The sequence below is a fragment of the Camelus ferus genome, chromosome 4, assembly GCF_009834535.1.
Source record: "Camelus ferus isolate YT-003-E chromosome 4, BCGSAC_Cfer_1.0, whole genome shotgun sequence".
In the NCBI taxonomy this organism is placed as follows: Eukaryota; Metazoa; Chordata; class Mammalia; order Artiodactyla; family Camelidae; genus Camelus; species Camelus ferus.
This window is the reverse complement of record NC_045699.1, coordinates 67,906,128-67,934,106: the sequence shown is the minus strand read 5'-3', so window position 1 is coordinate 67,934,106 and position 27,979 is coordinate 67,906,128. Positions and strand designations below refer to the sequence as shown.

At 46.2% G+C, this 27,979-nt stretch overlaps 1 protein-coding gene across 5 annotated transcripts in view; it reads right to left on the bottom strand.

Moving 5' to 3' along the window:
- GARNL3 (GTPase activating Rap/RanGAP domain like 3) overlaps positions 1-27,979 on the bottom strand; it is a 138,734-nt gene that overhangs the window by 8,594 nt on the left and 102,161 nt on the right. For all 5 annotated transcript variants that reach the window (XR_004319493.1, XM_032478462.1, XM_032478463.1 and 2 more), the window contains 8 exons: positions 26,278-26,382; positions 25,167-25,241; positions 21,856-21,967; positions 17,039-17,137; positions 16,561-16,677; positions 15,883-16,058; positions 13,461-13,619; positions 5,116-5,182 (listed from right to left, as the gene is read on the bottom strand). Coding sequence is in view for 4 of the 5 variants with exons in the window: in XM_032478462.1 (XP_032334353.1) it covers positions 5,116-5,182; positions 13,461-13,619; positions 15,883-16,058; positions 16,561-16,677; positions 17,039-17,137; positions 21,856-21,967; positions 25,167-25,241; positions 26,278-26,382 (910 nt within the window). In the remaining variant the exon portion in view is untranslated. The remainder of the gene's footprint in view (positions 1-5,115; positions 5,183-13,460; positions 13,620-15,882; positions 16,059-16,560; positions 16,678-17,038; positions 17,138-21,855; positions 21,968-25,166; positions 25,242-26,277; positions 26,383-27,979) is intronic.

The window sequence follows — 27,979 nt, the reverse complement described above, 5'->3', positions numbered from 1 at the left end:
TGGGGAGAATGGAGTGGGCTTGACTACAGGGAAGAAGGGGCTCCTGTTTGCAGCCCTAGGATGGAGGAAGCCCTCCTACAAGGAGGGTCACACTCTGAGCCTCACTCAGCAGGACCTGTGTGCTGGGAGCGGTACACTCCCCCAGCCCAGTATTTTATTATGAAAACTTGAAGCCATATGCCTGTATCTCCTCGGTGAACCGGAGCCAGCACTAGATTAAGGCCACGTTCATTCGGTTACCCTGTTCCTGGCCTGCCCTGAGCTCCAAACACAAGTCCTGGAAGTTCAGACCCACTTAGTGTGAGAAAGTGATGCAGAGACAAAGGCTCCTTTTATTCCAGAAGCCCATCATATTTTAGCCAATTTTTATTTTTAAATTATTTTTTAAAAACAGTTTTACTGAGATATAGTTTATATACCATAAAATTCATCCATTTTAAGCATTCAATTCAATGACTTGTGGTATGTTTAGAGTCGTACAGCATCATCACAATCTGATTTCGTAACATTTTCATCATCCTAATAACCAATGTCACATCCATGAAGCAGCTTCCCCATTCCTAGTGTTGGAATTGAAAGGTGCAGCCCCTGTGTGAGAGGGGAGAGGCTGTGGGGCCAGAGCTGCTGCCAAGGCCTGCGATGCGGGGCCAGGCTGGGGGTGGCCGCAGCGACAGGAGGCCACCTCTAAAGCTCCTGCCCCGTCAGGGCTTAGGGACTCCTTTGCTGTGACCTCTGTGCCTGGTTAAGCAGTCACCTTATACTGTCTTATCATTGTTGATCTAACAGAGAGAGTTACTGGGAAAGAAAACTAACCAGGGTCGGTATTGTTCCGTTTTTGCTACACTGGATTCACTAGGGGAGGAAAAGCATCCTCACTTGCAGCTGAAGACCTTGCTCCCTGAGAAAACAAACGCTCAGGAGGGACACCTGGATCTCCCAGCCCGCACCCCCGGTCCCCATGCACCGCCTCCTGGATGCTCTGAGGGGCAGCTCACCCTCTTCCCACGCTGGCCCACGGCTTTGGCCCCTCAGGGACTTGCTGTGACAGGTCTCTCTGTCCTGCACCGCCTGTTTCCCCTTCCCCATCGGAGCTTTTCCTACTGCCTTACACATTTTGTTTTAGAAAACAAAATCCTTGGACCTCTCTTCCCCTCCAGCTGTTACACCCTTCCTCACTCTTTTTCCCTTAAAGCAAAATTCTTTGAAAGACTTGTCTGGACTCCCGTCTCTACTTCCTCTTTCCCACTCTCTCCTGACCCGTGCAGTCAGGCTTCTGCCCCCATTGCTTTGCCAAACACAGCTGCCCTTGTCAAGCTTTCCTAAGGACCTTGTGAACCCAAGCACGTCCTCAGACACATCTCTCTCTATCTGAGGCAAATGGCACAGCGGGTCACTCGCCTCTTCAGCACTGCCTGCTTTCCTCTCTCCAGACGCTCCTGTCTCCTTTGCTGGTTCCTCCTGGCTCTCTCCCCACTTCCCGGCTGGCAACCCCCTTAGATAACATCACTCATATGCTCACCACCCGCAGTGAGTATCTCTAGCTCCCGCCTCAAACCAGGTGATCGTCACTGTCTCCACTGGGATATCTTGGAGGTGTGGACATGTCATAACTGAATTCTTGAAATTTCCCCCCAAACTTGCTCTTCTTAAAGGTTCCCTCGTCTCAGGAAATGATATTTTCCAGTCTTCCAGCTGCTCCTGCCCTTTCCTCGTCCCCTCCTAGACCAGTCATCTTGGTTCTCACATGTAAAGTACCTCTAGGATCTGGACCTCCACCACTGTCATTCTGGTCCAAGCCACGTCATCTTCATCAGCTGAGCACAGTCTCCCAGCCCTTCCCCACTTCAGTTCAGTCTGCACACAGCGGCCAGGTGGTCCTCCTACACCTAAGTCAGATCCTGTCGCCCTTGATCACCAGAGTGCAATGCAGAGGCCTTTTGCCCACAGGCCTGGCTGAGTCTGGTCCTCTCTGCTGCTGTCATTTTCATCCACTCTCACCCTCACTCACTCTGCTGTGATCAGGGGTCATCTTGGGGTCACCTGGAACACCCTGGAATGTTCCCTCCTCAAGGTCTTTACACCTGCTCTTGCCCCTGCCTGGAATACCCGCCCTGGTATCTTCTGGTCCCGCTCTGGGACACCCTCTGGGTCTTCTCTCCGCACTCCTCTTCCAGCGAGGTCCTCCTTTCCCACTTGCTGTAAAGGGTGACAGGCAGTCCCCGCTGCTGCCTGACCCAGCCCCTGGTCCCTGCTTCCCTGCACTATTTCCCCTCAGCACCATTTCACATACTACCTTTCTTATTTGTCTTGTTAATTGGCTACCTGCTCTCTTTCAAATGTGAACTCCCCCATGGCTGGATTTGTATGTATTTTATTGACTGCTGAAAACTTTAGGTGTGGGAGATGCCTGGTAAATACCTGCTGAATGAATGAATGACTCAGGGAGGACACAGCAGCCTTGTGTTTCTAAAGGCTCAGGTCCCACACACACATCCCCTCTGCACTGCCCCGTCCCACCCCAGCCCCCACCAGGGGAGAGCAAACTGCTGGAGGGTTTGAGGGGGTTGGGCTGGAGGAGACCGGGGACCCTGAGCACGGAGCATCCTGGATGGGTCAGGTGGCTGTATCGTGTCTGGGGAGGCCAGACCCAGCCTCAGCCTGCCTCAGAGTGGAGCTGCCACCTGAGCCTGGAGGCGACGAGCCTGTAGCTCAGAGGCCCCTTCCCCGCTTTCCAGGGGAGCAGAGGGCTCTCCCTCCCAGTAAGTAACGCTGGTGGTCTCTGCACCTGCGGGGAGGGGCCTCCAAATTGGACTGAACTGATGCACAAAAGTAATTGAAGTGTTTTTCTCAAACCCCAGAGCTGTGAAGGCCGTTCACACTCCATGAGCTGGCGCCCATGCCTGGCTCGCCCGGAAATGTGAGCTCACTGCGTCCCTATTTACTCTTGTGTCTCCGGAGCCTGGAGCCCAGCATGGGGCTGGCACAGAGAAGGCCATCCTTGTGGTTAAAAAGGGCCACCTGAACGGGGCTGAGGCGGGGGGCAGGATTCTAAGAAAGTCACTGCACAGAAAGTGGCTCAAAGTCTCTGACCCTCCCTCCTTTGACCTTTCCCATCCAGCTGGTGGAGAATAGCGTACAGATATTATTTCTAATTTTAAAACAAATTTCTCTGAAGAAAAGTCCCTTTCTGCATGTAGAAAGTTCTTTAACTTATCTGAGATAAAAATTTCTCTATAGAAAATTCTGGGTTATTTTTAAATGTTGTTTTGCTTTTTAATAGAAAGGAGCAGACTTATAAAAATCAGTTTCAAATTTTCAGGGAATGAAATAATTTTACAGCATCTGGTCGGAAAGGCCTTTACCATACAGGCGTCTGTGACCAAGACAAGAACATGGACCAAAACAAGCAAACGAGTGTGCACTGTGTGTGGGAAGAGTCACAGAAGTGGCCTGGGTAGCTGGGGAAAACCAACTGGTTCTCCTGGGGTTGTTCCCCAGGTATCTGCCAACCTGCTGGGAGGAAGCAGGAGATGGAATCCGAAAGCCACATTTCTGACACAAAGAAACAGATGAAGTGGCATGGTTTGGGGAGACTGAGGTGGGTCTGGGGACCTCCAGGATCGCCAAGGCCAGACCCACGCTGATGCCAACCTGAGATGAAGCCAGAGTCTCCAACCAGGAAATGATCAGAGTCAGGGGAGAAGGAGCTTCCCAAGGGGCTCCAGGAGACAAAGGCCGCTGGAACTGCACCTGGCCCGGCGCTGGACCGCTCCCGCCTGCCTGCCCGCCTGCCAGAGCAATACCTGCTACTGTCCATCAGCTTCAGATTCGTGTAGGGAGCTCGTCGTTCACATTGTTTCCACTCTCCCTTTTCATTTTGGGATTCACCATCACTTTCTAAAAACCTGCTCTCTTTCTGTCCTTAACTTCTTTCCTACCTAAAATTGCCCTCATTCTTTCAAACAGTTGAAAGAAAAAAAAATCTACATCAATTTTTAAAGCCGTAAGTTTTTCTCATTGGTTTTTCAATAAAGTAAAAAGACCAAACTTTAAAGAGATTAACATTATATAGAAGTGACTTCACATATGTGCTTCCTGCTCTGCTTGTCCCTGTGAACCTGGGACAGGGGGTGACAGCAGCAGCAGTGACCTGGCCATCTGAGTACTGGCCGCAGGATCCATGCTGGGGCACGGCCACGTGGCCTGTTCCTGACCCCTTATGTGTGGCCCTTCTCATCAAATGGGCTATTAAAGATGTATTGTATCAAGGAGGGTTTAGATAGATCTGTGGATAAAACATCCTAAAAGGGTGATTTATAAAAAGTTGAAGTTCTTTCCTTGTGACTACCTCCTCCTAACGTATTCCTCATAAGTCTCGAACTTTAAAAGAGGATGATTATCATACAATTTTCTCTCCTGAAAATTACCATACTCACTAATCAAAGATTAACTAAGTAAAATATCTGCCCCCTGTGATGTAACCAGCATCACCAACCTAAACCAATACAATTCTAGGCTGAAAAAATTTTTTTTATTATTTCAGTCTGGGCAGCCTCACCCAGAAAAACATATTACTACCTGTTAGCCTTAAAAAAGATCCTTTCTATTGTAGTTTCATATTAGCTTCTGAAATGCTGAAAATTCTTAAAGACCCTCTTTGGTATCTCTGGTCTGCCCGAAACCCACCCTGCCATCTGACCCAAACCTGCTGTTTGCAGCTGCACAACCTTAAGAAAGGCAGCTCACTGCTCCAAGCCTCAGCTGCCTTATCTCCAGACTCCAGACAGTATAACAGAAGCTAAGAAGTAAGTGGAACAACGACCGGGGCACGCGGAGCACAGCACGTGGCACACAGTGAGGGCTCCCTAGATGGAAGCCACCACGATCACCCCCACATCCTGAGACACCTCCAGGCGGCAGCTTTTGTACCACCTCACCTGGAGGGCTGGCGTATTGGGAGAGCCAGGTAGGAATGCAAGTTTGAGATGCTCACTGGAGTGCAGTTAAAGACATAGGAACGATACATCAGGTGAATCTAGAGTTAAGTCCCTGTAAATTGTATGGAAAAAAAGGTTTATTTTAGCAAATAAAGATAAAAACACATCCTTTACTTACAGTTGTAACACAGGAGCAGACCGGCCTCTCCGTCTTCGTACACATCAATAGCTGCAACGAAATTAACCTGCAATGATAACGGGCAATGGTAGTGGGCAGGCTGGACACTGATGCTATGAAGAAACTTTCTCAAGTCACGGCTCTCTGTAAACTCAGTAAAGCACTGGGGTCCTCCCCACCTCCCCGCGTCTCTTCATACCCTTTGAGAAGCTCTGTAGATGGACGTCTCCACTCTTTCTATTGAAATGCCTCCTATTCATACCATGTGCTCCGGCTCACAGAGCTTTTTCATTTCACTCTCACATCAACCCTGGAAAGTAGAAGGTATTGCTCCCATTTTACAGATGAGGAAAGTGAGGCTCACAGAGGTGAAGATGCTCTAGTCCCTCAGCTAGTAGGTGCCACTGCCAGGATCTGAACCGCGTCTCTGGTTCTTTCCTACCTTAACCCTCTGGCACTTCAGCCATGCTTCCTCCTGCCTCAAACGTGGATTCTGACTCTTAAGATCACCACGACCCGCTTCTGTTCTCTCCCCTCTGCTGCAAGGGAGGAGGCATGACTCAATGTGGAGGGTGTCAGAAGCCCCAGTTCTGGGGCCTGGGCAAGCTCTTCTTCCTGGGCCTCTGTTTCTGCTGGCCTCCAGCCACAGCTCATCTCTCTGTCCAGTTCTCCACAGCCTCTGATGCAGGACGTCCCCTCCCTCCTGCCCTCTCTCCCACTTCTGATCATTCTTCCATTTCTTGGCTCTTCTCTCATTTAGAAAAATACCCACCTTCATAGCTTCAGATTTTACTCTGCTCAAAATCTCTAAGTCTACAACCTCAGGCACACAGTCTCCTCAGAGCTCAGTCCGTATTCCTAAGTCTTTTGTTCTCTCAAATGCGAGAGATTCCACAACCAAGAACACAGGAGGCAGTGTCGGGGAGCAGACGGGAGCACGTCTCTGGCCAGACAGACTCGAGTTGCAGTCCTGCCTGTACCACTCCCTGCCTCCGTGCTCTGTGGCAAATGGCGCAACCTCTGGCCCCAGGTCTTCATCCGTGAGCGGGTATAACGATGACCCTTGTTCTGCCAGACGTCATGAGAGGGCCCTGATTCAAGGCAAACACTTCTGCAAAGGGCCTGCCCCATAGTCAGCACTCAGTGGAGGTTATTGTCTTTATGTTGCATGAGTCTAGTTCCCCTTGAAACTTCCTCTTTTTGTTTTCAGAGCTACCCTCAAATTCTCAGGGCGCCCCTTCGCATCCAAGTCCAGCAGCCTCCTCTTCTGTGTCTCTCAGAGGTCCTTTGTGTGCCCCTGCTGCGCCCCGGCTAGGACCCCTCTCCCAGGCAGTGGCGCATGCCCTTGTCTCCCCCGGCTCGTCTCTCTCCAGCCCCTTCCAGGCTCTGTGCTGCCAAGCACCGCGCTGGGCGCCCTGCAGGCCCTCTGCCCAGCTGGCCCTCCTCACTGCTGCACCCAAACACAGCCTTCTCCTCTAAAGGTCCCACGGCTGTGCTGAACCCCCTGCTGGCCACCCTCAGCCAGGGCCTCTGCCTTGTCTCTGGCAAGTTCCTCGCCTACCTCTTATTAGCCAGTGTTGTACTCGGTGCCCTTAAGCAAGCAGAAATGAAAGCGCAGGGTCTCACCCCTCCAGAAAAAGTCAGAAGAGCTTACAAGTACATAAGACAAGGTATAATGGGGCAAATACCATCAATGAGAGTTGGGGGGGGGGCCTGTGCGGGTGGGAGACACCGAGGCCCAGAGGTCAAGAGTGCTGATTCTGGGATCAGAAAGACTTGGGGGTCAAATCCCAGTGATTCCTTGCCCACTACAGATTGCTGCCCTCTGTTTTAATCCTCTGCAGGGCATACTGCCATCTGACGTTCACTTGCTTGTTTACTGGTGCCCTCCTCCCCGCTGGAACCTCAGTGGCATGAAGCAGAGGCCTTGCTGTCCTGCTCAGTGTCACCACCTCGGCACAGAGATCAGGGCCTGGTGCGTGGCAGGAGCGGAGTCTGTACTTGGTGAACGCACGTCTGAGTAAATGAAATCCCAGCTCTGCCACTTCAGAGGCACGTACACCTAGGCCGTGGGTTGACCTCTTGAGACCTGTGTCTTCATTTGTAACATGGGAGATAAGAAGAAGCTCCATCCCGATGGGCTGAGGATTCCATGAGGTCGTTTATGTAAGCACCTCACGCGGGGCCTGATACTTTGTACCTGATCCGTGAATGTCAGCTGGGGGCATCATTTAGCTACAGAACTGGCACCGATGGGGTACATCACATGAGGGACTAGCCCTTGAGCCCCTCTGGGCCCCTGAGGGGAACTTTCCTGTCCCTGGCACTTTGACTTAGGGTCACTTCCTCCTCAGGTGTCCCAATACTTGTCAGTTAGATGACATTTATCTCAGCCAGAGGCCTCGAGCCCTGGTGGGTGTAACTGTCTCTGCTCTGCTAGACTGTGAACTTCCAGAGGGGAGGGGCCAAGCGCTGCCCGCCAGCCCCGCATTCCGGAACTGCTCTCCAGTCACTCTCTTTGACGCGGCTGGGGATGCTGCAGGGTGCTGGCTTTAAGGCATGGCCATCGGAGCCAGGCAGCCTAGGTTCAAGTCCTGCCTCTGCTACTTACTAGCTATGTGGTTTGGGGTAAATAAGTGATTCCTCCTTTCTGAGCTTCAGTTTCCTTTTCTGCAGAAACAGGGAAGTGAACAGCACTTTCCCCACAGGTTGCTGGGAAGAGTTTTTGAGATAATGTGTATGAAGTGCTCTGGCCCAGGGTCTGGTACCCAGGAGAGCTCATTCAGTGGTGGCCGTGTTTATAATTATAGGAGGGGTAACAGTAGTGAAAAAGATGAACTGCACAGCCTGTCAGTTTAAAGACTAGGCCTGTGTCTGTGTCTGGGGGCAGGGGAGCAATGAGGCAGTGACAGGAGGAGAGGAACTTCAGGTGGCCTTCCAGACCACAGTCCGTGCACGGTGGAAGCAGACACCAGGGAAGTTGTTGGCATCAGTGTGTCTGTCAGGGGGCTAGCCCAGGACGGTGCTAACAGGTGGACAAGCACAGCCGTGTTTAGAGTTTCAGGCCGCAGGGCAGCCATGGTGCAGCTCCAGCCACAGGCCGAAATTTGGGGACAGAGACCACAGCTCAGACGTAATCACTTCCTCCTCAGCCCCTCCATCGCATTTCATCAGACCTTCATTAGCACTTGGCAGGTGAGATCCAGTTCGTGCTTTGATATAAATGTCTTCTCCCGGGTGAGGGGCCTGGTAGGAGTCATTCTCTGCAGCACTGTTTCTTGACCAAGTGAGGACATGATAATCGGCTAGAGAGGTTTTAAAAGATACGTCTTCTGATCAAAGAATTCAGCAAGGTAGCAGGTTACAAGATTAACGTTCAAAAATTAGTTGCATTTCTTTACGCTAATGATGAATCAACAGAAAAAGAAAGTAAAGAAACAATCCCCTTTAAAATAGCACCCAAAGTAATAAAATACCTAGGAATAAATCTAACCAAGGAGGTGAAAGACTTATACATGAAAAATTATAAAACACTGATTAAGGAAATTAAAGAAGACTTTAAAAAATGGAAAGATATCCCATGCTCCTGGATTGGAAGAATAAATATTGTTAAAATGGTCATACTGCCCTAGGCAATCTACAGATTTAATTCAATCCCTATCAAATTACCCAGGACATATTTCACAGAACTAGAACAAATCATAATAAAATTTATATGGAACCACAAAAGACCTAGAATTGCCAAAACATTACTGAAGAAAAAGAAAGAGGCTGGAGGAATAATTCTTCCAGACTTCAGATAATACTATAGAGCAACAGTAATCAAAACAGCATGGTATTGGTACAAAAACAGACATATAGACTGATGGAACAGAATAGAGAGCCCAGAAATGAACCCACAAACTTTTGGTCAACTAACCTTTGACAAAGGGGGCAAGAATATACAATGGAATAAAGAAAATCTCTTCAGCAAATGGTGTTGGGAAAAACTGGACAGCAGCACATAAATCAATGAAGCTAGAACACTCCCTTACACCACACACAAAAATAAACTCAAAATGGATCAAAGACTTAAACATAAAACAAGATAAAATAAACCTCCTAGAAGAAAATATAGGCAAAACATTATCTGACATACATCTTAAAAATGTTCTCCTAGGGCAGTCTGCCCAAGCAATAGAAATAAAAGCAAGAATAAACAAATGGGACCTAATGAAACTTACAAGCTTTTGCACAGCAAAGGAAATAATAAACAAAACAAAACGACAACCTATAGAAAGGGAGAAAATTTTTGCACAAGATAAAACTGACAAAGGCTTGATCTCCAGAATATATAAACAGCTCACATGACTTAATAAGAAAAAAACAAACAACCCAATCCAAAAATAGGCAGAAGACCTAAACAAGCAATTTTCCAAGGAAGAAATACAAATGATCAATAGGCACATGAAAAAATGCTCAATATTACTAATTATCAGATAAATGCAAATCAAAACTACGATGAGGTATCACCTCACATCAGTCAGAATGGCCATAATTTAAAAGTCCACAAATGAAAATGCAGGAGAGGCTGTGAAGAAAAGGGAACCCTCCTACACTACTGGTGGGAATGCAGTTTGGTGCAGCCACTGTGAAAGCAGTATAGAGATTCCTCAAAAGACTAGGAATAGACTTACCATATGACCCAGTAATCCCACTCCTAGGCATATATTCAGAAGGAACCCTACTTCAAAAAGGCACCTGCACCCCAATGTTCATAGCAGCACTATTTACAATAGCCAAGACATGGAAACAGCCTAAATGTCCATCAAAAGATGACTGGATAAAGAAGAAGTGGTATATCTATACAATGGAATACTATTCAGCCATAAAAACTAACAATGCCATTTGCAGCAACATGGATGTTCCTGGAGAATGTCATTCTAAGTGAAGTAAGCCAGAAAGAGAAAGAAAAATACCATATGAGATCGCTCAAATGTGGAATCTTAAAAAAACAAAACAAAACAAAATGACATAAATACAAAACAGAAACAGACTGATAGACATAGAATACAAACTTGTGGTTGCCAAGGGGGTGGGGGTGGGAAGGGACAGACTGGGATTTCAAAATGTAGAATAGATAAACAAGATTATACTGTATAGCACAGGGAAATATATATAAGATCTTGTGGTAGCTCACAGCAAAAAAGAAATGTGACAATGAATATATGTATGTTCATGTGTAACTGAAAAACTGTGCTCTACACTGGAATTTGACACAACATTGTAAAATGACTATAACTCAATAAAAAAAGTAAATCAATCAATCAGTGTAACAGAAAGAGATCTGGAAATAAATACTTACAAGTGAAATTACTAAAAAAAAAAAAAAAAAAAGATACATCTTCTGGGTTCTCGCTCCTAGAGACCCTGATATAGCAGGTCTAGAGTAGGACATAGGTGTTGGCTTTTTATTTTTCACTTGATTAAAAATAAATAGTTCATCTTATTGGCATTTAAAAATGGTGGAAGTAACATATGGTGATTGTGAAAATTTGGAACACAAACAGACTTGTAACAAGTGAAAGAGGTCGCCCCTGTGGGGTCAGTGTCCAGCCTCCCCACATGATTTCAGAGTGAGCTCCCAATTGAGACTTGCTGGGTTCTGGGCAGACAGGACAGGCCCAGGACCCAAATAAACCAGAGGCCCAGATCCCGTTACCAGGTCTGCACTTCCCTCCAGAGGAGGCCTCTGTTTTGGGAAGAGGCCAGTGATGGCTGTTGGAGCCAGGGCAGTAGGTCACAGTAGGCCTGTTGGTAAAATGAACTTGATGATGACTTTCAGGATGCTGTTCTGGTGCTTCTTAAACAGTTCTTCTCTCAAGCTGGGACTCTCTAAGACCCTGACGGGGGCTGAAACCTGAAATCGGAATCGAGGGGTCTTGGCTGAGAAGAGAGGTGGACAGTGGGCAGGAAACTAGGCCAGGCCAACAACCCCTAGGGCACCGTGCACAGAGTGGGCAGGCGGCAAGGTAACTTGACCGGCACTAAATCCCCAAGGACCGAGGAGGGTCAACCTCTCTCTCCTGCCCCCACTGCACTCAGGGCCTGTGCTGCAGGAACGTCTTGCTAGGAAGAAATCCTGTTCCCGCAGACCGCTGCTGACCAGCTATTAGAAATCATGTTTATTACCTTCCTTATTTCTCTAGGGCTTATCTTCCTAACTGGACAGTAAATTCCTTGCAAAGATGAGCCACTGTCTCAGCACCTCTGCCCGCTCAGCAAAACCTCAGCAGCTGCTGATTTACTAGGAGGGAACACGCACACTGACCCACTCAGATCCAGGCAAGGGCTTAATAACAACAACAACAAAATTTTTTTTTTTAACATTTTCTCTTAGAGAAAAGCTTTGTATCTTTGTTTTAAAAAGCATATTGAAGAAAAGACAGAAATTTTTAGGATTGTTCTTCACAGCTTTCAGAAAAATAAAACACAGAAACCATCAAAGAAAACTGTTTTTAACCCATTTTTTTCCTGGGACTTCATGAATCTTAAGAGAGAAAAAAATCCACAAACACTCTAATGAATTATCAGGGTGTTAAATATAAGTTAATAATCACCAGAAAAAGCAAGTTAAATCTTAGGAAACTAGTTGCCAGGACACACTGAGCGAAGACCTGCTGGGCCATGATTTTCCTGCCTGTTTTGGATGGTCATACAGAGAGTTTTGAAAAGTGAGACAGGGCAAGAACTTTTAAAGGCCAGATTCTTCCTCAGAAGTCGGCAGCTGGAAGAGATGGTAGGTTCCCAGCTGTTGGGGTGGAGGGGAGCCCTCTTAGCTTTAAGTTAGAAAGAATTTCAGGATGGATTTCTTTTACGAGGTCTATAGTAGCATCAGGGGGAGACTTAAAACAGATTGACTCCCAAGTAACATTCACCCAGGAATTCTGATTTAACTGATCGGGGGTGGGGTCAGAGCAATGATGTTTTTAAAGCTTTCTTGGCACTTATAGCCAGGATCAAGAAGCAATGTGTACCAGTGGTTCCCAAGCTTGGCTGCATCACCTGGGGATCATTTAAAAATTCCAAAGCCCATGCGGCACCCAAGACCAGTGAAATCTCTGGGGGTGGGACATGGGCACTGGTAACATTTGAAGCACCTCAGATAACTTCTATTGCAGACAAGTTTGAGCACCAAACTTGTATATATTTCTGTGTACACACACACACACACACACACACACACACACACACACACACACACACACACGAAAGGACAGACTGAGCTGTGATTGATAACAGTTGAAGAAGGCCTCCTAATTATATCTAGATGTTTCTTTTTCTGATTTTTCTGTTTCTTAAAATCTTGTTCTCATTAGGTGTTCAGTCTTCTTAATACAGAAATTAGCAATTTTAGTGAAAATTTATGTAGGGTTTGTCCAAATATAAGTTGCATTTTTGATTTCTTGTAAAGTATAATTAAATTCCTCAGTCTCTATGGTCCAGCTGAGCAGGACTGGGGGAAGCCTGTAGGTTGGGAACTACATTCCTTGTCAGGAAGGACATTCTCCTTGGGGACAGCATCCTCATTCTGCCGTGTCTTTGGTATGGAAGCGGGAGTGCTGGCACCACGCTATGCAGATTTCAGATGGCTCAGGTGTTATCAGGCCTTGCCCTGCTTCACAGCGACAAGTTGGCTGAAGACCTCTGCGATCTGCCCTAGCAGCGTGGAGCAGCTCAGCGACAGGCATTCCAGGGCACTCGCGCTCAGAACCCACGTGGTCCTCTGCAGTGCTTCGGTGCTGTTTCATGTGGGCCCTAGATTCTGTCCAAGTCCGAGACATGCTGCCCTTGATGCAGCTCAGGCCAAGTGGTGTAGACCCTCAGCTGCTCTTTCTCTCCCTCCTAATAGTGTTTCATATTGCCTTCCTTTCCTGATGGGCCTCTACGGGGATGGAGACGGGGGCTGTATCCTCCCCTGCCATCCAGGCCCTGAGCTGTGAGTCTGCAGGGCCACTGAGAGCAACCTTACTCCCCAAAGACCCTTCCAGCATGAATTACCAAACAAATGTTCTCATTTACTCAGTTATTTACATTTAGCTTTTGACTCTTCATTTTTGTTGGGAAGGATGGAATGGCAGGGAGAGGCCTGGAAAAGCTGAACAGGACGACGGGTAGTTATATTATATTAGACTGAATCTTTGGGCAGCTTCAGGTGGTGCAGCCTAAATAGTATATATCACATGGTACTGATATGATAAATAGTACACAGTTTTAAAGAAATCCTCATTATGACATCACAAAGTTTAGAAGACCCAACTCCTAGTCTTCTTGGTCTGCATTGGCCCCCATATCTGTCAACTCACCCTGTTGGCCTCCACATGGTGCAGCCTGAAGGCCTCCCCCGTGCTCTCGTTCACCACATCGAACTGGTGCCGGTAAGCCACGCAGATGAGATTGTCACTCTCTTCCGTTGGCCCATCTACCAAGGTCATCACTGCCGGAGAGTCGGACAGACAGATCTCCTGTGCGGTCGATGACGGAGGGGACAGGGGTGAGGACAGAGCAGCTGTCTTCATATCAACCCCACCACTGGGCACCCCCGTCCAGAAGAGGATGCACCCAGGCTCCTGCAGAGCCCTGGGCCTGCAGGGAAGGCAGGGCAGGAAAAGAGGGGCAGGGATGGCATCAGACTTCTCCCTCCCACAGAGTGTCCTCAAGGCTCAGACCTCTGTCCACTACAAAGGGGAGAGGCCAGGAAACAATTTTACAAAGCTGATTCAACAGTGTGATCCGTGTTAGCTCTCAGTCAGTCTGGTCCTGTCCTGTGATTCAGTAATAATAATAATAATAATAATGCCAATAGTAATAATTGGAAACCTTTTTGAACACTTAAACACAGTGCCAGGCACTGTTCTCACTGAATCCTCAAAACAACCTAATGAAGTAGGTAAGGCTATTATTCTACTTCACAGGTGAGGAAACTGAGGCTCAAAAGTCACATGACTTGCCTACAGTCACACAGTTTATATGTGGCAGAGCCAAGATCTGAATTCAGGGAGTCTGATTTCAGAGCTTATACTCCATATAAAGGTATGTGCTCTATAGAAATACTCATTAAGGTTGCTAATTACTGGATGAGAAGACTAAAACCTATTTAGAGCAAGACTGTAACTTGTTTTAACTGTTATGCTGTTCTGTTCTGAATTGAATATTTGCAGAAACTGACTGCATAATTCAGGCAGCTTAAACTATAGGCAAAAATAACTTCTCAGCTTGCCTATGGGCATACTCTGCCTTAGTAACCAACAGTTGACACATTGCACACCTTGATGTACCATAGTTTTTAAAAAGTTAGAACGATGAGATCAGGAAGGGCCCTGACCCTCCAGGAGGCTTCTTTCACAGGCTCCACCCTCAATCCAGCAGCAAATCCTACTGGCTAAGGCAAGAGGGCAGCTTTGCCCTTGGCGCCCTCCCACCTGTCCAGCTACCAAAGCTGCCAGTATCTCTTGCTAGGATCCTGCCTCAGCCTCTTAGCAGACTCCTTATTCCACTCTGGGTCCCCTACGCTCTTCTCTGTCCAGTAGCCAGAATGGCCCTTTAAAAACCTACCATTTCTCTGCTTCAAACCTTTCAATGGCTTCTCCTTAGCTAGGCATCAAAGCCAATGTCTTTGCAAAGGCCTTCAGGGCTCAAGAGACCCTGGTCCCCATATACTGACCCCTCCTGTTCCCTCGGCTGCAACTGCCCACTCTTGGCTGTGCCTTGAGTGGGGCCACTGGGTCCTGACTGGCTGCTCCTTCTGCCCAGGAGACCCTTCCCCACAGGGAACCTCATCATTCCCATGGTTGATCTGGATCTCTGCTCAAATGTAACATTTTCAGAGAGGGCTTCTGAGACCCCCCTTTCTAAAGAGATCCCCCACTGCCCCAATCCATGACCCTCTATCCCCTTTCCCTGCTTTACTGTTGTCCTCAGGACGCAGAGATTCATTGGCCTATTTCTGTTGTCCTGCAACTAGAAAGCAAACTCTACAAGAAGAGACACTTTTTCTGATTCATTGCTGTATCCCCAATACCTAGAAAAGCATCTTTTTTCCCTCCTAGTTTTATCGGGATATAATTGGCATACAGCACTGTGTAAGTTTAAGGTGTACAATAATGATTTGACTTACACACATCATGAAACAATTACCACGATAAGTTTCGTGAACATCCATCATCTTATACAGATACAAAATAAGAGAAAAAGAAAAAAAATTTTCCTCGTGATGAGAACTCTTAGGATTCACGCTGTTAACTTCCATAGATAACATGCAGCAGTCTTAACTATAGTTATCACCCTGGTACTTATTTATCTTACAACGAGAAGTTTTTACCTCTTGACCACCTTCCTTCATTTCCCCGTCCCCTTATCCCCTGCCTCTGGTAACCACAAATTTGGTCTCTTTTTCCACAAGTTTGTTTGTTTTTGAAGTATAATTGACTTTTAAACTACATTAGTTTCTGGTACATGGCACAGTGATTCTATATTTCTGCACATCCACAAATGACCACCACTCAAGCAGCATCTTTAGGTGCTCACTGGCGTGAAGGAGCTTGATGGAGTCGGAAAAGCCCTGTTCACCTTTGCCCTCTGGGAGAACCAGGGCAGCAGGCAAGGGCTCCCCCAGGGGGTTACTGAGCTGTGGGGCAACCCCAGTGGACGACAGAGTCTGGGTGGAAGGAGGGAGCCTGCCTTGTGACACCTTGGCCAGGAGTGAAGCAATCCGAAGACCAAACGTACCCGGATATACTGGAATTCTTCAACAGGTGACTCTGACAGGGGAGATAACAGTGAGATGCTGGTCACCCCGCATGGCTTGTTGTGTTTCCTTGTGATCAGAAGCAGTTTATTCCGAATTGCAACAACAATCCTCAGCTCTCTGCTGTGGTGAGTGTTAATGGCATACAAGTGGCAACCTGGGAAGAGAAATAAATGATGCCAGGCCTTGACAATTTGATGATCCCTAAGAAGCCTGGAAATTAAGCATAACCCAGTGAAATGACCACCAGGCAAAGTGGGGACTGGAAATAAGTTATAAGAAAATTAAGGAAGTCACATTCTCTCTATTGTGGAGTTTGTGACTTAGCTTCACACTCATACATGAAACGAATGAAAGAAAAGGGTGATCAGAGTTCCAGGAACCAAAGTCTAAAAGTTTCTTTTCACAGGGTTGTTCCCAGACCTTGACTCTCCTCCCAAACTTGTCACACAGGGCCTAGAACTTCCAGTCCTTAACATGTTTTTCTCTTGCTCAAGTTTCTCTTAGAGAAACAATGATGCCATCTTTGTGACGTTTCCAAGTAAAAACCACACCAATAAAATCAAATTCCTACTCATTTTTACTTTCAGTGAAATCCAGACAGTGTAAGACAAAGATGAACTGAACAGAGGCCACGGAAGTGCGAAGACTCGAGTCACCTTTCGTCTTCTCGAGCTTGTTTTCCCTGCAGTCACACTTGCCCTTCACGGCCTGCCTGCCCTCGATGCCCTTCTGCACAGCACTGAGCCTGAAGACAAAGAGGCGGGCATCTTTCCCTGGTGGGACAGAGCAGACAGAGGAGACGGATGGAAAAGTAAGACAACCTGGAAGAACTGTAAGGGCAGATTGTGCTGGAAAACTACTGCTCAGGGAGTCAGGATTTGAAGTGTTCCAGAACTTGGGAGAGACCCCACACTGTCTTTACCTAATGCTGCAGTCGAGGATGCCCACCCCTTCCCTCTCTCACTGCCCTTTCCTCAGAGCACACATGGGCCACCAAGGACCCCGAGCCCTGGGCACCAAGAGAAGAAACCACTGGCACCACCGAGGCAGTCAGAGTCCCAGGACCCTGTGTGTCAGCCGCAGGCTACACGTTTTCCTTCCTCCCAGAGAACACCGCCCGGGGAGGAGCACCACCTTTGTCTGCTCTGAGAATCAGAAGGTCCAGTGCCTCGAGCACATGCATCTGCTTCACGGGCAGGGTTTTATCAAACACAGGCACTGCTGGAAGGTCATCTGGAAAAAAAAAATCTGGTTACCCAATGCTGCAACCCAGCCCATACTTTCTAGAACCTACAACATGTGCCTGTGGGCAGTTTTGGACCCCAGCTCTCCCCAGGCGAGGAGGCAGGTCAGCTTCTAGAGCTCTCATAAGGGCTACACAGACAGTTCAAGCACGAGTCTCCCCTTGGTTCAGGGAGAAGGCCTGATAGTTCTTTCCCGAAGGCATTCATGGCGCCGTACAGGGAGTGTAACAGCAGGGCCCCTAAACTGTATCCTCCTCAGTGTTCCTCAAAGTCAAAGCAGCACTTCTCAATCCCAATTTTTACTGGGGCTGTTCCAAAGGACTGAACACCAAGCTTAAAAAGTGCCAATAAGCTTGGCCATTTCTACTATTTTCTGATTCTTGTGTCATGTTTGAAATCCCATCACATCTTAGGTTATTTTGCATATTTCTCAAGAAAGCAAAATTAGAATTCCCTTTTGTATTTAAAATAAATACAAACACCCTTTTCCAACACGCCCTATGTCTGTGTCAATAGTAGTTTACCTATAATTTTTCAGTATTTCTCCACCTAGGAATATGGAATCTCCTTTTTAGACAAAAATAAAATAAGAGAGCAATATCAAGTACATTTCCCAAACAACAGGAAAAGACTAATTTTAGTGGAAATGTTTGGGAAGATGCAAGTAAGGTAAATGGATGATTAAAGACATTGCAATTACACATAGGATTTGGTTTTCAGCTTACTTAATGGGATCTTTTTGTTTTTTTTTCAGACTTACTGGGATCTTAAATTGCTAACAATTACTTTGCTCCTGGGAGTCTCCAGGACTAAGAAGGCTAAAAGAATTAAGGCAGTTCCGTAAGCAAAGGGTCTGTTTTGAGCTTGACACAGAATCAGGGCAAAGCAAAGATGAGCTGGGATGGTGTTAACATTTTAGGCAGAAGTGTCCTAGCTTATTCTTCACCTGCATTGAAGATACGTAGGTCTTCAAGTGCTCTGCTGTGGGTTTGGGTGTTTACTTATTTATCATTCAGGGACAAGACGCCCTGAGGATCTTGGCTCTTCCAGAAATCCGTCTGTCTGGGAGTTCATCCTTCCCTGGATGGTGCCCAGAAGGGAGAAGAGCTTTTGCCATCAGGATTGGTAACCTCCTCACAGGGGAGGGGTCTCCCGCTCTTGCAGGCCCAGGAGGGCTCTGGATTTGTCAGAGCACAGAGCCTGCTGGGCTCTTATTAGACTGAGCACTAGTCTCTGGTTGCCCTTAATGATCGGGGCCAATGTAGATTCAATGAGAGCGCATCAAACCACTCTCCTTCCTCCTCTGCCCCAGTCCTCCCCAAAAGGAAGTGATTCTCAGGCTCTTTGTGCTTCTGCTGGAGCAGACTCAAGTTTTCAAACCATGAGATGATCATTCCAGCACCTGTCTTCCTATTTGATTAAATAACTATGCTTATTTCATGTTGAATGGCAGTTAACACACACTGAGGGCTTCCCACATGCCAGGCCTTGATGCTAAGTGTTTTACACGTCATTTAATGTCAGTGTCCCAATGACTCGGTGAAGTAGAAGCTTCTAATACTTTCTTTTAACACACGAGGAACCTGAGGCTCAGTGGTGCTAATAACTTGTCCAGGGACAAAGCCTGTGCTCTTAACTAGTGTTGTAGCCTAAAAATGTAGCACTTTGTCCCCATGGATTGATGTTGTGACCCTGGAAACAACCGTACTGTAAGGAATTAATAAGTGACAGAAGCACTTCATTTTACAGTTAAAACAGAGGGATACTGTGTGGCTGCCCTATTATGTACAGAGCGAATTAGCATTTATTCTTCATCAAATCTTTCTCAGGTGGCTAAACAGGTTTACATACAGCACAGTACAGAAGAGGAGGCAAGGATACGAGAAAGTGATGTGTATTAAACAACTGTTTAATAACAATAGTTTCCTTCTTGTAATCTTTTTAAGAAGAAGCAATCTTTTAGAGCTGGCTTTTCTATTACTACAAAGCCAAAACAAATGGTGACAGCATATTTAATCAGTATTTAGTCTCCCTTCAAAGTAGGTTTTGTTACACTCAGAATACAAAAGAATCTTAATTTTTAATAGTGACCTTGAAAGAGCAGACTCTCAGCGGGGTTAAGTCTAATGAAATTCAGCAGAGGCTAATGGGACAGAGTGGAACTTGGCCAGAAACAAAATGGAGAGATCCACTCATGGAAATAATTCGTAATATGATTAAGTGTAGACAAGAAAAAGGTAAACAAAGAAATAACAAGAGAATTATGGCTTAAAAGCACAAGGAATACAAAGAAAGCCTTAAGGGTTATTCTCCTTTTAGCAAAAGCAAACAGGGAAGCATTACTGCATAACCAGGACACGAAAGCAGTAAGCTGAATAATACATCTAAGCTGTTGGTGTTTGCTCAAGGCCACCGCCTGTGTAAGGCCACTTCCCTCAAGTCCGAGAGAAAAGAATTTCCTGGCAATCACAATAATCTTTGTATCTGACACTTCTATTACATTTTGGATCCATAAAGATGAACATTTCAGAAAGGACCTGGTAATCTTGGTTTGGATTTTACATTCACAAAAATAGAAGCAACTCATATAGAATCTTTTTCTGTTTTTAGGCAAGGCTTACAAATAGTCACTATGAAACATACTTTCTCTTTCCTAAAAGAGACAAACAGGTAGCATTTAACATTCTTTTAATCACAAAAATTTTCATAATTATTTGCCTAGGGTTATATTTTTGGAAGTCTGGGTCAAGGTAAAGACAATAACATTGGTAGAGTTTAATTTAATTTATTTTATTTTTATTTTTATTATTTTGGGGGAGAGGTAATTAGTTTTATTTATTTAATGGAGGTACTGGGGATTGAACCCAGGACCTTGTATACACTAAGCACTCGCTCTACCACTGAGCTATAACCTCCCTCTGGTAGAGTTTAATTTAATAAAATGTAGTTGGCTTAGTGGAGAGAGCACTGGACTAGGAATCACCTCTGGGTTCTGGTTTCAGATGTGCCACTAACCAGCTGTGTGATCTTGGGCAAGTCACGTAATTTCTTTAGGCTTCTGTTCTTCATCCGTAAAACTAAGAGACTACACTAAACCTCTAAGGTCTGATTTTGTTTTTGTTTTTCAGTAAGTTCTTTTATTTGGTTGCACTTCTGGCAAAATCTACAGACTTTGCTCTCTTTTGGCAAGTTCATTGGGATATAGTAAAGCTAATCGCTGCTGTTTAATAAGTCATTGTTGTGTGCCAGGCACCGTGTAAGCACTTACCATAGATAACAATGTAATCACTGCAATCCCTTCCCTTGCAGCTAGAATCATCATCACCCCCATTTTGTTTAGTTCATCATTTTCCATTATTATATTTTCAGCCACTTAAAAAATTACCCCCACTTTCGAGAAACCTGAAGCTCAGAGGTTTTCTTTGAGATCAAAAAGGCTTTCTAATTGTTTTATAGTTTCTAAAATTAAATATTTAATTTAAATTCTGAATTTATGAATTTTTAAGTTATCTGCTTTTTAGTAAATTATTTATATATACACTTACATATTATATATATAAATTTAAAAAATTATGTTATGGACACACAATTAAAACATATAGCAAAAACAGATAAGATCAGAAATAAGTCCATTATAAAGCCTTGTTTGCCCACCTCTTGTCTTCCTACAGGGGACACCTAGCACAGGGCCTGGCACACAGCAGGTACTTATAAATATGCTGAGTCAGGGACTGAGTAGGGAGTGAAAGTCAAGGCCAAGGGTGGGAAGATGCTGCAGTTTTAGGCCATTATGTCATTCTCACTGGGGGGGGGGGGAGGTGGAGGAGAGTTTGGGGATTCTCATAAAACATCATCATGGTAACCTGAGACCGGGCAGCCTTCTCCTGCACATGGAGGATGCACCCTTGGAAGACGCTGTCTCTATGCCTATGGCTCCCTCTGAAGTCCCAGGACATGACTTGCTACCAGTATTTAAGCATCTTTATCATGCATTAGGAGTCTGGAAAAATGCAAGGGGCTCCCCTGCTGGGAGAGACCACACAGTCCTTGAGTCTAAATAAAATTTCCATCTGAAGCTGAACTCCCTCTGCAGCATCCTTGCCAAGGTCATGTCTAATTGGTGACTGACCTGTGGCGACAGGGAGCTGCTGGCCTCCCCGGGCAGGATGATCCACCTGGATCTAACAAGTTTGATTTTATATTGAGTTGAAATCTGTCTTCCTTTCAAAATCTTTTGGTTTCCCTATCCATCAAATGTAGGTTATCTAAGATTCTTATTGTTTGTTTTGGACACCAAGTACTTTTCAAATTAGGAAATTTAAAAAAAAAGGCACTTCAAAAGAAAGCATGTCCCTGAGACAATGTCTAAATAACAACGTCTTTTTGATTTAAAGTAAAATTTTGGAATTATGGTAAGTATTGGCCAGAAAGATTTCCCTGGTAGGTCATTTGATATCCACAGTCTAATCAGAGATTCAGGGAAGGCATGAAACTGTCATGCATGCCTCCCCCCCTGGCTTGTTTGTTTAGAATAAGTTCCGTCTGCCTGTCTTGAAAACAAGGGGTTAATTTTGTAAGGAAATGAAACTCTGCTAACCTCACTGCTGATCACACTTTACCTATAGGGAGTTGACCGATGGTCACCCATCTCAGAAATACTATAAGTTACATAAAGAGAGACATTTGAAGGAGCAGCTACTCACTAACCATCCACTAGCAAGACGCCAGCGTCAGTGGAAACCAGCAAGGCCTGGCCCCAGGGATCTGCACACACGGCTTCATGAGGGAAATTACTGCAGAAACACTGGGGCTCCCAAGGCTGTGAGGCAACACAAGCATCGGAAGGTAAGTGCACCAGAAAGAACACACCAGCCCGTCAACTGGACGCGCACAGCACGCTGCCTGAAGTAGCAACACAGACACCCTCCAGGCCCTGGGAGCTGGACCGGCTCTGACTCTGCTACCTTTCTTAAGAAGTAAAGTCTCCTTTCAAAGTGTGTCCCACAGGGAAAGGGCGAAGCCACATGTTCCTGGCACCACGACCTGTGTCTGTATCATAATGATGTTCCTTAGGATCAACTGAAACACTGTTAACGTTTTCTAAGCAAATGTGTTAATGCCTGGAAGTTGGACCAATTGGTGCCTATTGGTTTTTTTTTTTTTTTTTTTGGAGCTTTTACATTAGTTCATCATAAGATGAAGTCCCATATAACTATAAAAAACGTCAGCTTCCTGTCTGTGTTGCTGATTCGGCAAAATTATTAAATCATACACAATGCAAGAAGTTGATAATGTCTTAACATGAAAATGCTTACTGACCCATTAAAGGCTACAAAATCTTAAAGAAAAAAAATAATGTCTGTTTGCAGGACTATGGCAATGGCTGCCGATGAAATCTACTCCTGTTGCCCCAAGTGACACATTCATATCACATGAACCTTTATCCTTAGTTTCATTCCATTTCCAGCATAGGGAGTGAGCCCTCCCTCACCACCGTCCCAGAGCTGCAGCCAAGGCCTAGAGTCTGCTGGCACTGTTAGTGACTTCCTAGCCACAGTGAACTGTGGACATCTTCAACAGATCCATTAACTTCCTTCCAAAGCATGTGGCTTGGCCTCAAAGGACAAGGAAGTTTTCTGGAGATTCTCAGGGACAAGTTGAAATCCTTCATCTTCACTTTTCCCTGGGGCTGTATGAGAGCCTGTGTGCACGTGTAGGTGTGTTTGTATGTGCCGGGTGAACACATGCTTGCACACCCAACGTAGAAGTGATGGCTCTGAGGTCACCCTCAAGGGTGTCACTTGGGATGAGGGTAAACACTATGTGAATTATTGTTCTTTCTTTAGAAAAGTATGCTTTCCCTTTACAAAACCCACAAGCCTTAAACTGAGTATCATAATTGCTAAAATGAGGCTTGGGCTGTCGTGAAAAGATCACACAAAGAATGTGAAGATATTTTATAAACTGGAAGAGGGCTGCACACATGCAGGCCATTACTTGGAATGGCATTTCCCTAAGAAGATTTCTGGAAATTATGAGTTTATGACTTAAAGCAGGAGGACATGGAAAAGCAAAGCCAGTAGAAATGCCAAATGGGGGGCAGACACAGACACCAGAGCATTAGGTGACATCAAGATAGAAAACCAACTCTGGATAACAAAATGCTCTCTGACCGCAGGACACAAAATTAGAACACTTATGCAGAATAGGGCTTCTCAACCCAGAAGACCTAGGGTTCCCAGAGGACCTATGGAGGGCTTAAGGAGGTCTGTGAAACCCTGAAATTGTTCAGAGTGATGATTATGTGCCACTTGTCATTTTAATGGGCTGGTGTGAGTTGGGGTGGGGGCCCACTGCTTTCATGGGTTCTCAAAGGGGCCAGGGACTCCATGAGTCTGAGGACAAGCTGTATGAGGTGTCAGCAATATGAACTCAGCCCTGGCCCAACAGAGGCTCTGGTCTGAAGACCAGTGGTGTTTGCCATCACACTAGACTCCCTTCTGTCACATGTGGGGCTTGGTGCACATTCTGCAGGGTGAGAAGGTGGTTTTCAGGCCTTCCTGCCAAACACAGGACTCTTGGCTGGTTCCCTACTAAGAACCTTAACACAGTTCATGAAGTGATGAATGCCTAGGAGATTGACAAAGCCCATCTTTGGACATTGAACACTCTTGGCAACAGCATGTGGGACTCTGGCCTCTGCAGAGTCAAATTTACAATAGTCCATGAGGGCCTGTATAACAGTGTTTCTCCAAGGATGGTCTGTGGTCCAGCGGTAGATTATGAACTGACCCAAAAACTGGAAGCTCTTTCTTTGTTGTTCACTGGTGAACAAGTTACAGTTCCACAGACTTCCATTTTTATTTATGCCTAAGAACTTCTTATTAAGAAGGTTACTAAATCTTACTGGAACTTGGCATTTATAAAGAGCTTGACAACACTGCATATTCTACTGTTCACATGAACAGGTGGATAATGGGAATTTCTGCAACTTTTGGAAAAAATGCTTTGCCATCAGTCTTGCCTTAAACTGGTTGCAGTTTTGTTTTTTGTTTTTTTTTTTTTAGCATCAGCTGTATTTTGGGCTCATCATTTTCCTGAAACCAGATTTTAAAGTGTGTAGGTTCTGCAATTCAGATACAGCTCATCTATACCTTTATTGCTAAAGTAAACGTATTTGTAATTCTTTTGCTTTTATAATGGATATTTCTGCAGTTGATGCACTGTCTGTGGATTTGTTCTGTTTAACCACCTTTTACATATTCTGAACACAGACACAGTTAAGTGCATAGGGTATTGCTTTATAATACAAAATCATGCACATAGTAAGTGCTTTTATTTTTTTCTCTGTTATTCTTGATTAGCACCTAGTTCTTTTTCCATGGTAAGTGGAAATGAGAAGTAGATACCCAGGCCACAGAACTCTGTGTTTGGCTGCATGAACTGTAAATTAAGCAGTGGCTGCTCAACTGTGGTCCTCTGACCAATAGCATCAGCCTCAACTTGTTAGAAGTGCAAATTCTCAGGGCCCTCTCAGACCTACTGAATCAGAAACTCTGGGGGCGATTCTAGTACACACTAAAGCTTGAGAAATACTGCCCTAGTGCCTTGCTGTTTAGAATATGCCCGTGGTCAGCAACACAGGCACCACATGGGAGCTTGTTAGAAATGCAGAATCTTGACCCTGCTGCTAAGCTGTTGCTGAGAACATGCACTTGGTCAGGCTATCCGGGTAGTCTGGACACACAAAGGGCCTGAGGAGCACTGCTGGACCCAGTCTGCCCATCCAGGCCTGGTCCAGCAGCTCTGTTCCTTTAAGCATGCAGGGCACATGTGCACTACGGGAACAGGGGGTACTCACTAAATGCTACCCAGCTTCATCTGGGGCTTCCCCTGAGGTCTCTGCCATAGACAAACTTTTCTTCCTCCTGCTGCACAAACCTCTTTCTAAGAATCTCAATAACTTCACTGAGGACAAAGGACATTCACAGTTGAACCTGACAGCATCATCAACTCACCTCTTTTTTACAGATCCCTGAAGCTGCCAAACTTGACGGAGCATCGCCTCTCACAATGGATTTCAGTTTTAGCGCCTTACAGAACAGAGAGCTCTTTTAAGGTTTGTTAACAGGCAGTAAAAGAACAGCAGGATCAACAATTATGATTTGAAAAAAGTTTTTTTAAATGAAACAGGAATAATTTCAGATTAAAGTTTCAGGTTCCCATGCTGCCCTGTCACTGAAGATAAGGAATGGAGTCAGTGGGACCTGGTGAAGCCCTCATGACCCTAAATGCATTCTGTCATTTCAGCTAATCAGTATACAGTGTTTTTCAAACCATTAGTATTGAAAAAAATCCCCAGGTCCCTCCTCCAACTTGACAAGTCAGAATCTCTGAAAGTAGAGTCAAGGTGTCTTTATAAATACAGACCAATGTTGGAGAGCCTGGAAACAGTGCACCTGTTTGGGGGCAAGTTTATCTTTGCCACTAAGCTTTCCTGATTGCCTTGGCTTCTGCTTTCAGGTCAGAACCTTATCTGCAGCTGGCAGCTCTCCTCCTCCCTCTTGTGACATGGGACCAAGGCAGAAAGCTGTGTCACTCCTGGAACTCAGAAATACGAATGTCACATAGGAGCAGGGCAAAAGGGAGTGATTTCCTCCAAAATCTGGGGTAAGGTGACAACTGGGAGCCACCTCACCAGGACGATGACTTCCCAGCAGTAAGGGAAACTCGGGTCTCTGATGGGGACACCGCCTTCCGCACTTACTCCTGCCGGGGAGGAGCTCAAGGTGCTTTCCCTAAACCGGCTCCTTACACTTCTGACAATTCCCAGGAGGCTGGCAAGCGGCACATGCTCCCTTGACAAGAGGGAGCCCAGCCTGGGCCCTGCGGCCTCCCACTCCCAGCCCATGTCACTCCCTCCTCCACAGAGGCCTTCCTCTCACTCACAGCTGCACAGAACCACACCTACATGGTTATCAAAACCTCACTCGTGGTTCCACAATAATCCTGAGAGCAGTTACAGGACTTCCAGGACTATGCAAACATATTCTTTGCAGGTGAGCCACCTGGTTTGGATGGGACTCATGACTATGTGGCTTGCAAAAAAGGTTTCAGAATAAAACCCACCTGCCCTATCCTAACAAACTCTGCCTGGCGGGCCTCCTCTTTCTTGCGCGCTGACTTGGGTGATTCTGGTAAGACGTCACTGAAAGAGCGCCTATTAAGCATGTTCTGAAACACAAAGACAAGTTATAAATTCCAAAAATGGCTGTCAAGTCTCAGGCTTTGGCTTCTCTTAATGCACAAATCTATTTGTCCAAATGGGCCTACTTCCACCTTCTCTGTTCATTCGCTCAACAAGCATCTATGGAGCCCCACTAAAGTGCCGGGTCTGTGCAAGATGCGAGGGATAACGGAGGCAACGAGGAGAGCTGGCTCCATGCCACAGCTCAGAGCTCAGGCTCTGACACCCAGCAGAGCAGCAGCTCCACTCCTTACTAACTGCCCGACACTGTGATTGGGCCGCCATGCCACACAGCTCCGAGGAAGCCCTTCTCAGGGAGGGCCACTCTTGGAACACGACCTCTCGAATCCTATGCAAATGGTACCCCCCGGAGTTGTGCAACTCTGTGGCCCTCTGGGTAACTTTGGGCAAGTGAGTTAATTTCTGAGTCTCAGTGTCTTTGTGTGGCTAACACCTGTCTCCGAGGGGTGTTACAAGGACCACAAGAGGAAATGCACATAAGGTGCTTGGGCACATACTCGGTGAATGTTCCTTTTCTTCCAGACTGGAGTCAGAGAACTGGGTGCACTCATGCAACCAGCAAGTATTGGCTGAGCACCTGCTACTTGGCTGGATTTGGGGGACGTGATGCAGAGTCTATGGTGGAGACAGATTAAGTAACTGGTTACAAGACTGGCACATGGGATAGTTCTATGAGGATGAGGTATGGAGAGCGTCTAGGAGGCATTTAACAGAAGCACTTGGCTCCAGCATGGTTGGGGAAGCCTTGCAGTGTTTCAGCTGGGACCAGAAGGACATCACCAACTCATCTTGGCACCTTCTCTGCACCCTTCCCTGACTTTAGGGAAAAAAAGGGAATGAAGAGATTACCAATATGGCTTGCTCTTTAAGGCCCTGGGGTTAGTTTGGCCCCATCCCTGTGAGTAGTCAGGGTGTACTGACCAGTCAGAAGTCAAGGGTACCTATAAATGTCGGGGGTCACTGAAAGGGAAAGGACTACACGAGCACCAGCTTGTTTTGATGTTCTCCGTCTCCCCTGGGAGGGCGCCCGAGACCAGATGCTGCATTTGTGTACCTGAGTCGGTAGCAATTCCTTTTGCTGGAGTTTGTGAACGCACTGATTGCAGGGGAGTCTCCCCGTTTGTTCTGCGCTTCCTTGTTAAATGCGGGAAATGCTTCTACATGATGATGATTTTACTCTGCATGAATACTTGTTAGTCACCCTGACATGTGGTGACCTCACAGAGTCTGGGGGCCTCCAAAGAGCACAGGTGCCCCTCGAGGTGCTGAGTTTCTCAACGGAGGTACTGGTTCTCACTGATGTGGATACACCTTCAGTCTAGGAAGCATCTGGCACCAAGTGGATTGTCAGTAAATGTAAATGCTTATGTCGGGGCCTGAAAGTGGGACTAGCCAGGAAATCTCAGAAAAACATAGAAAGCACTCAGTCTCTCCCCCCATTCCCACTTTGCCTGTCCATCAGCTCATGGCATGGGTAATGTTGAGCAGGACCACCAAGGACAGCCACCCCAAAAGCACTCTCCAATGCCCCAGGGATTGCTGACTGACACTCATGCCCCTCAG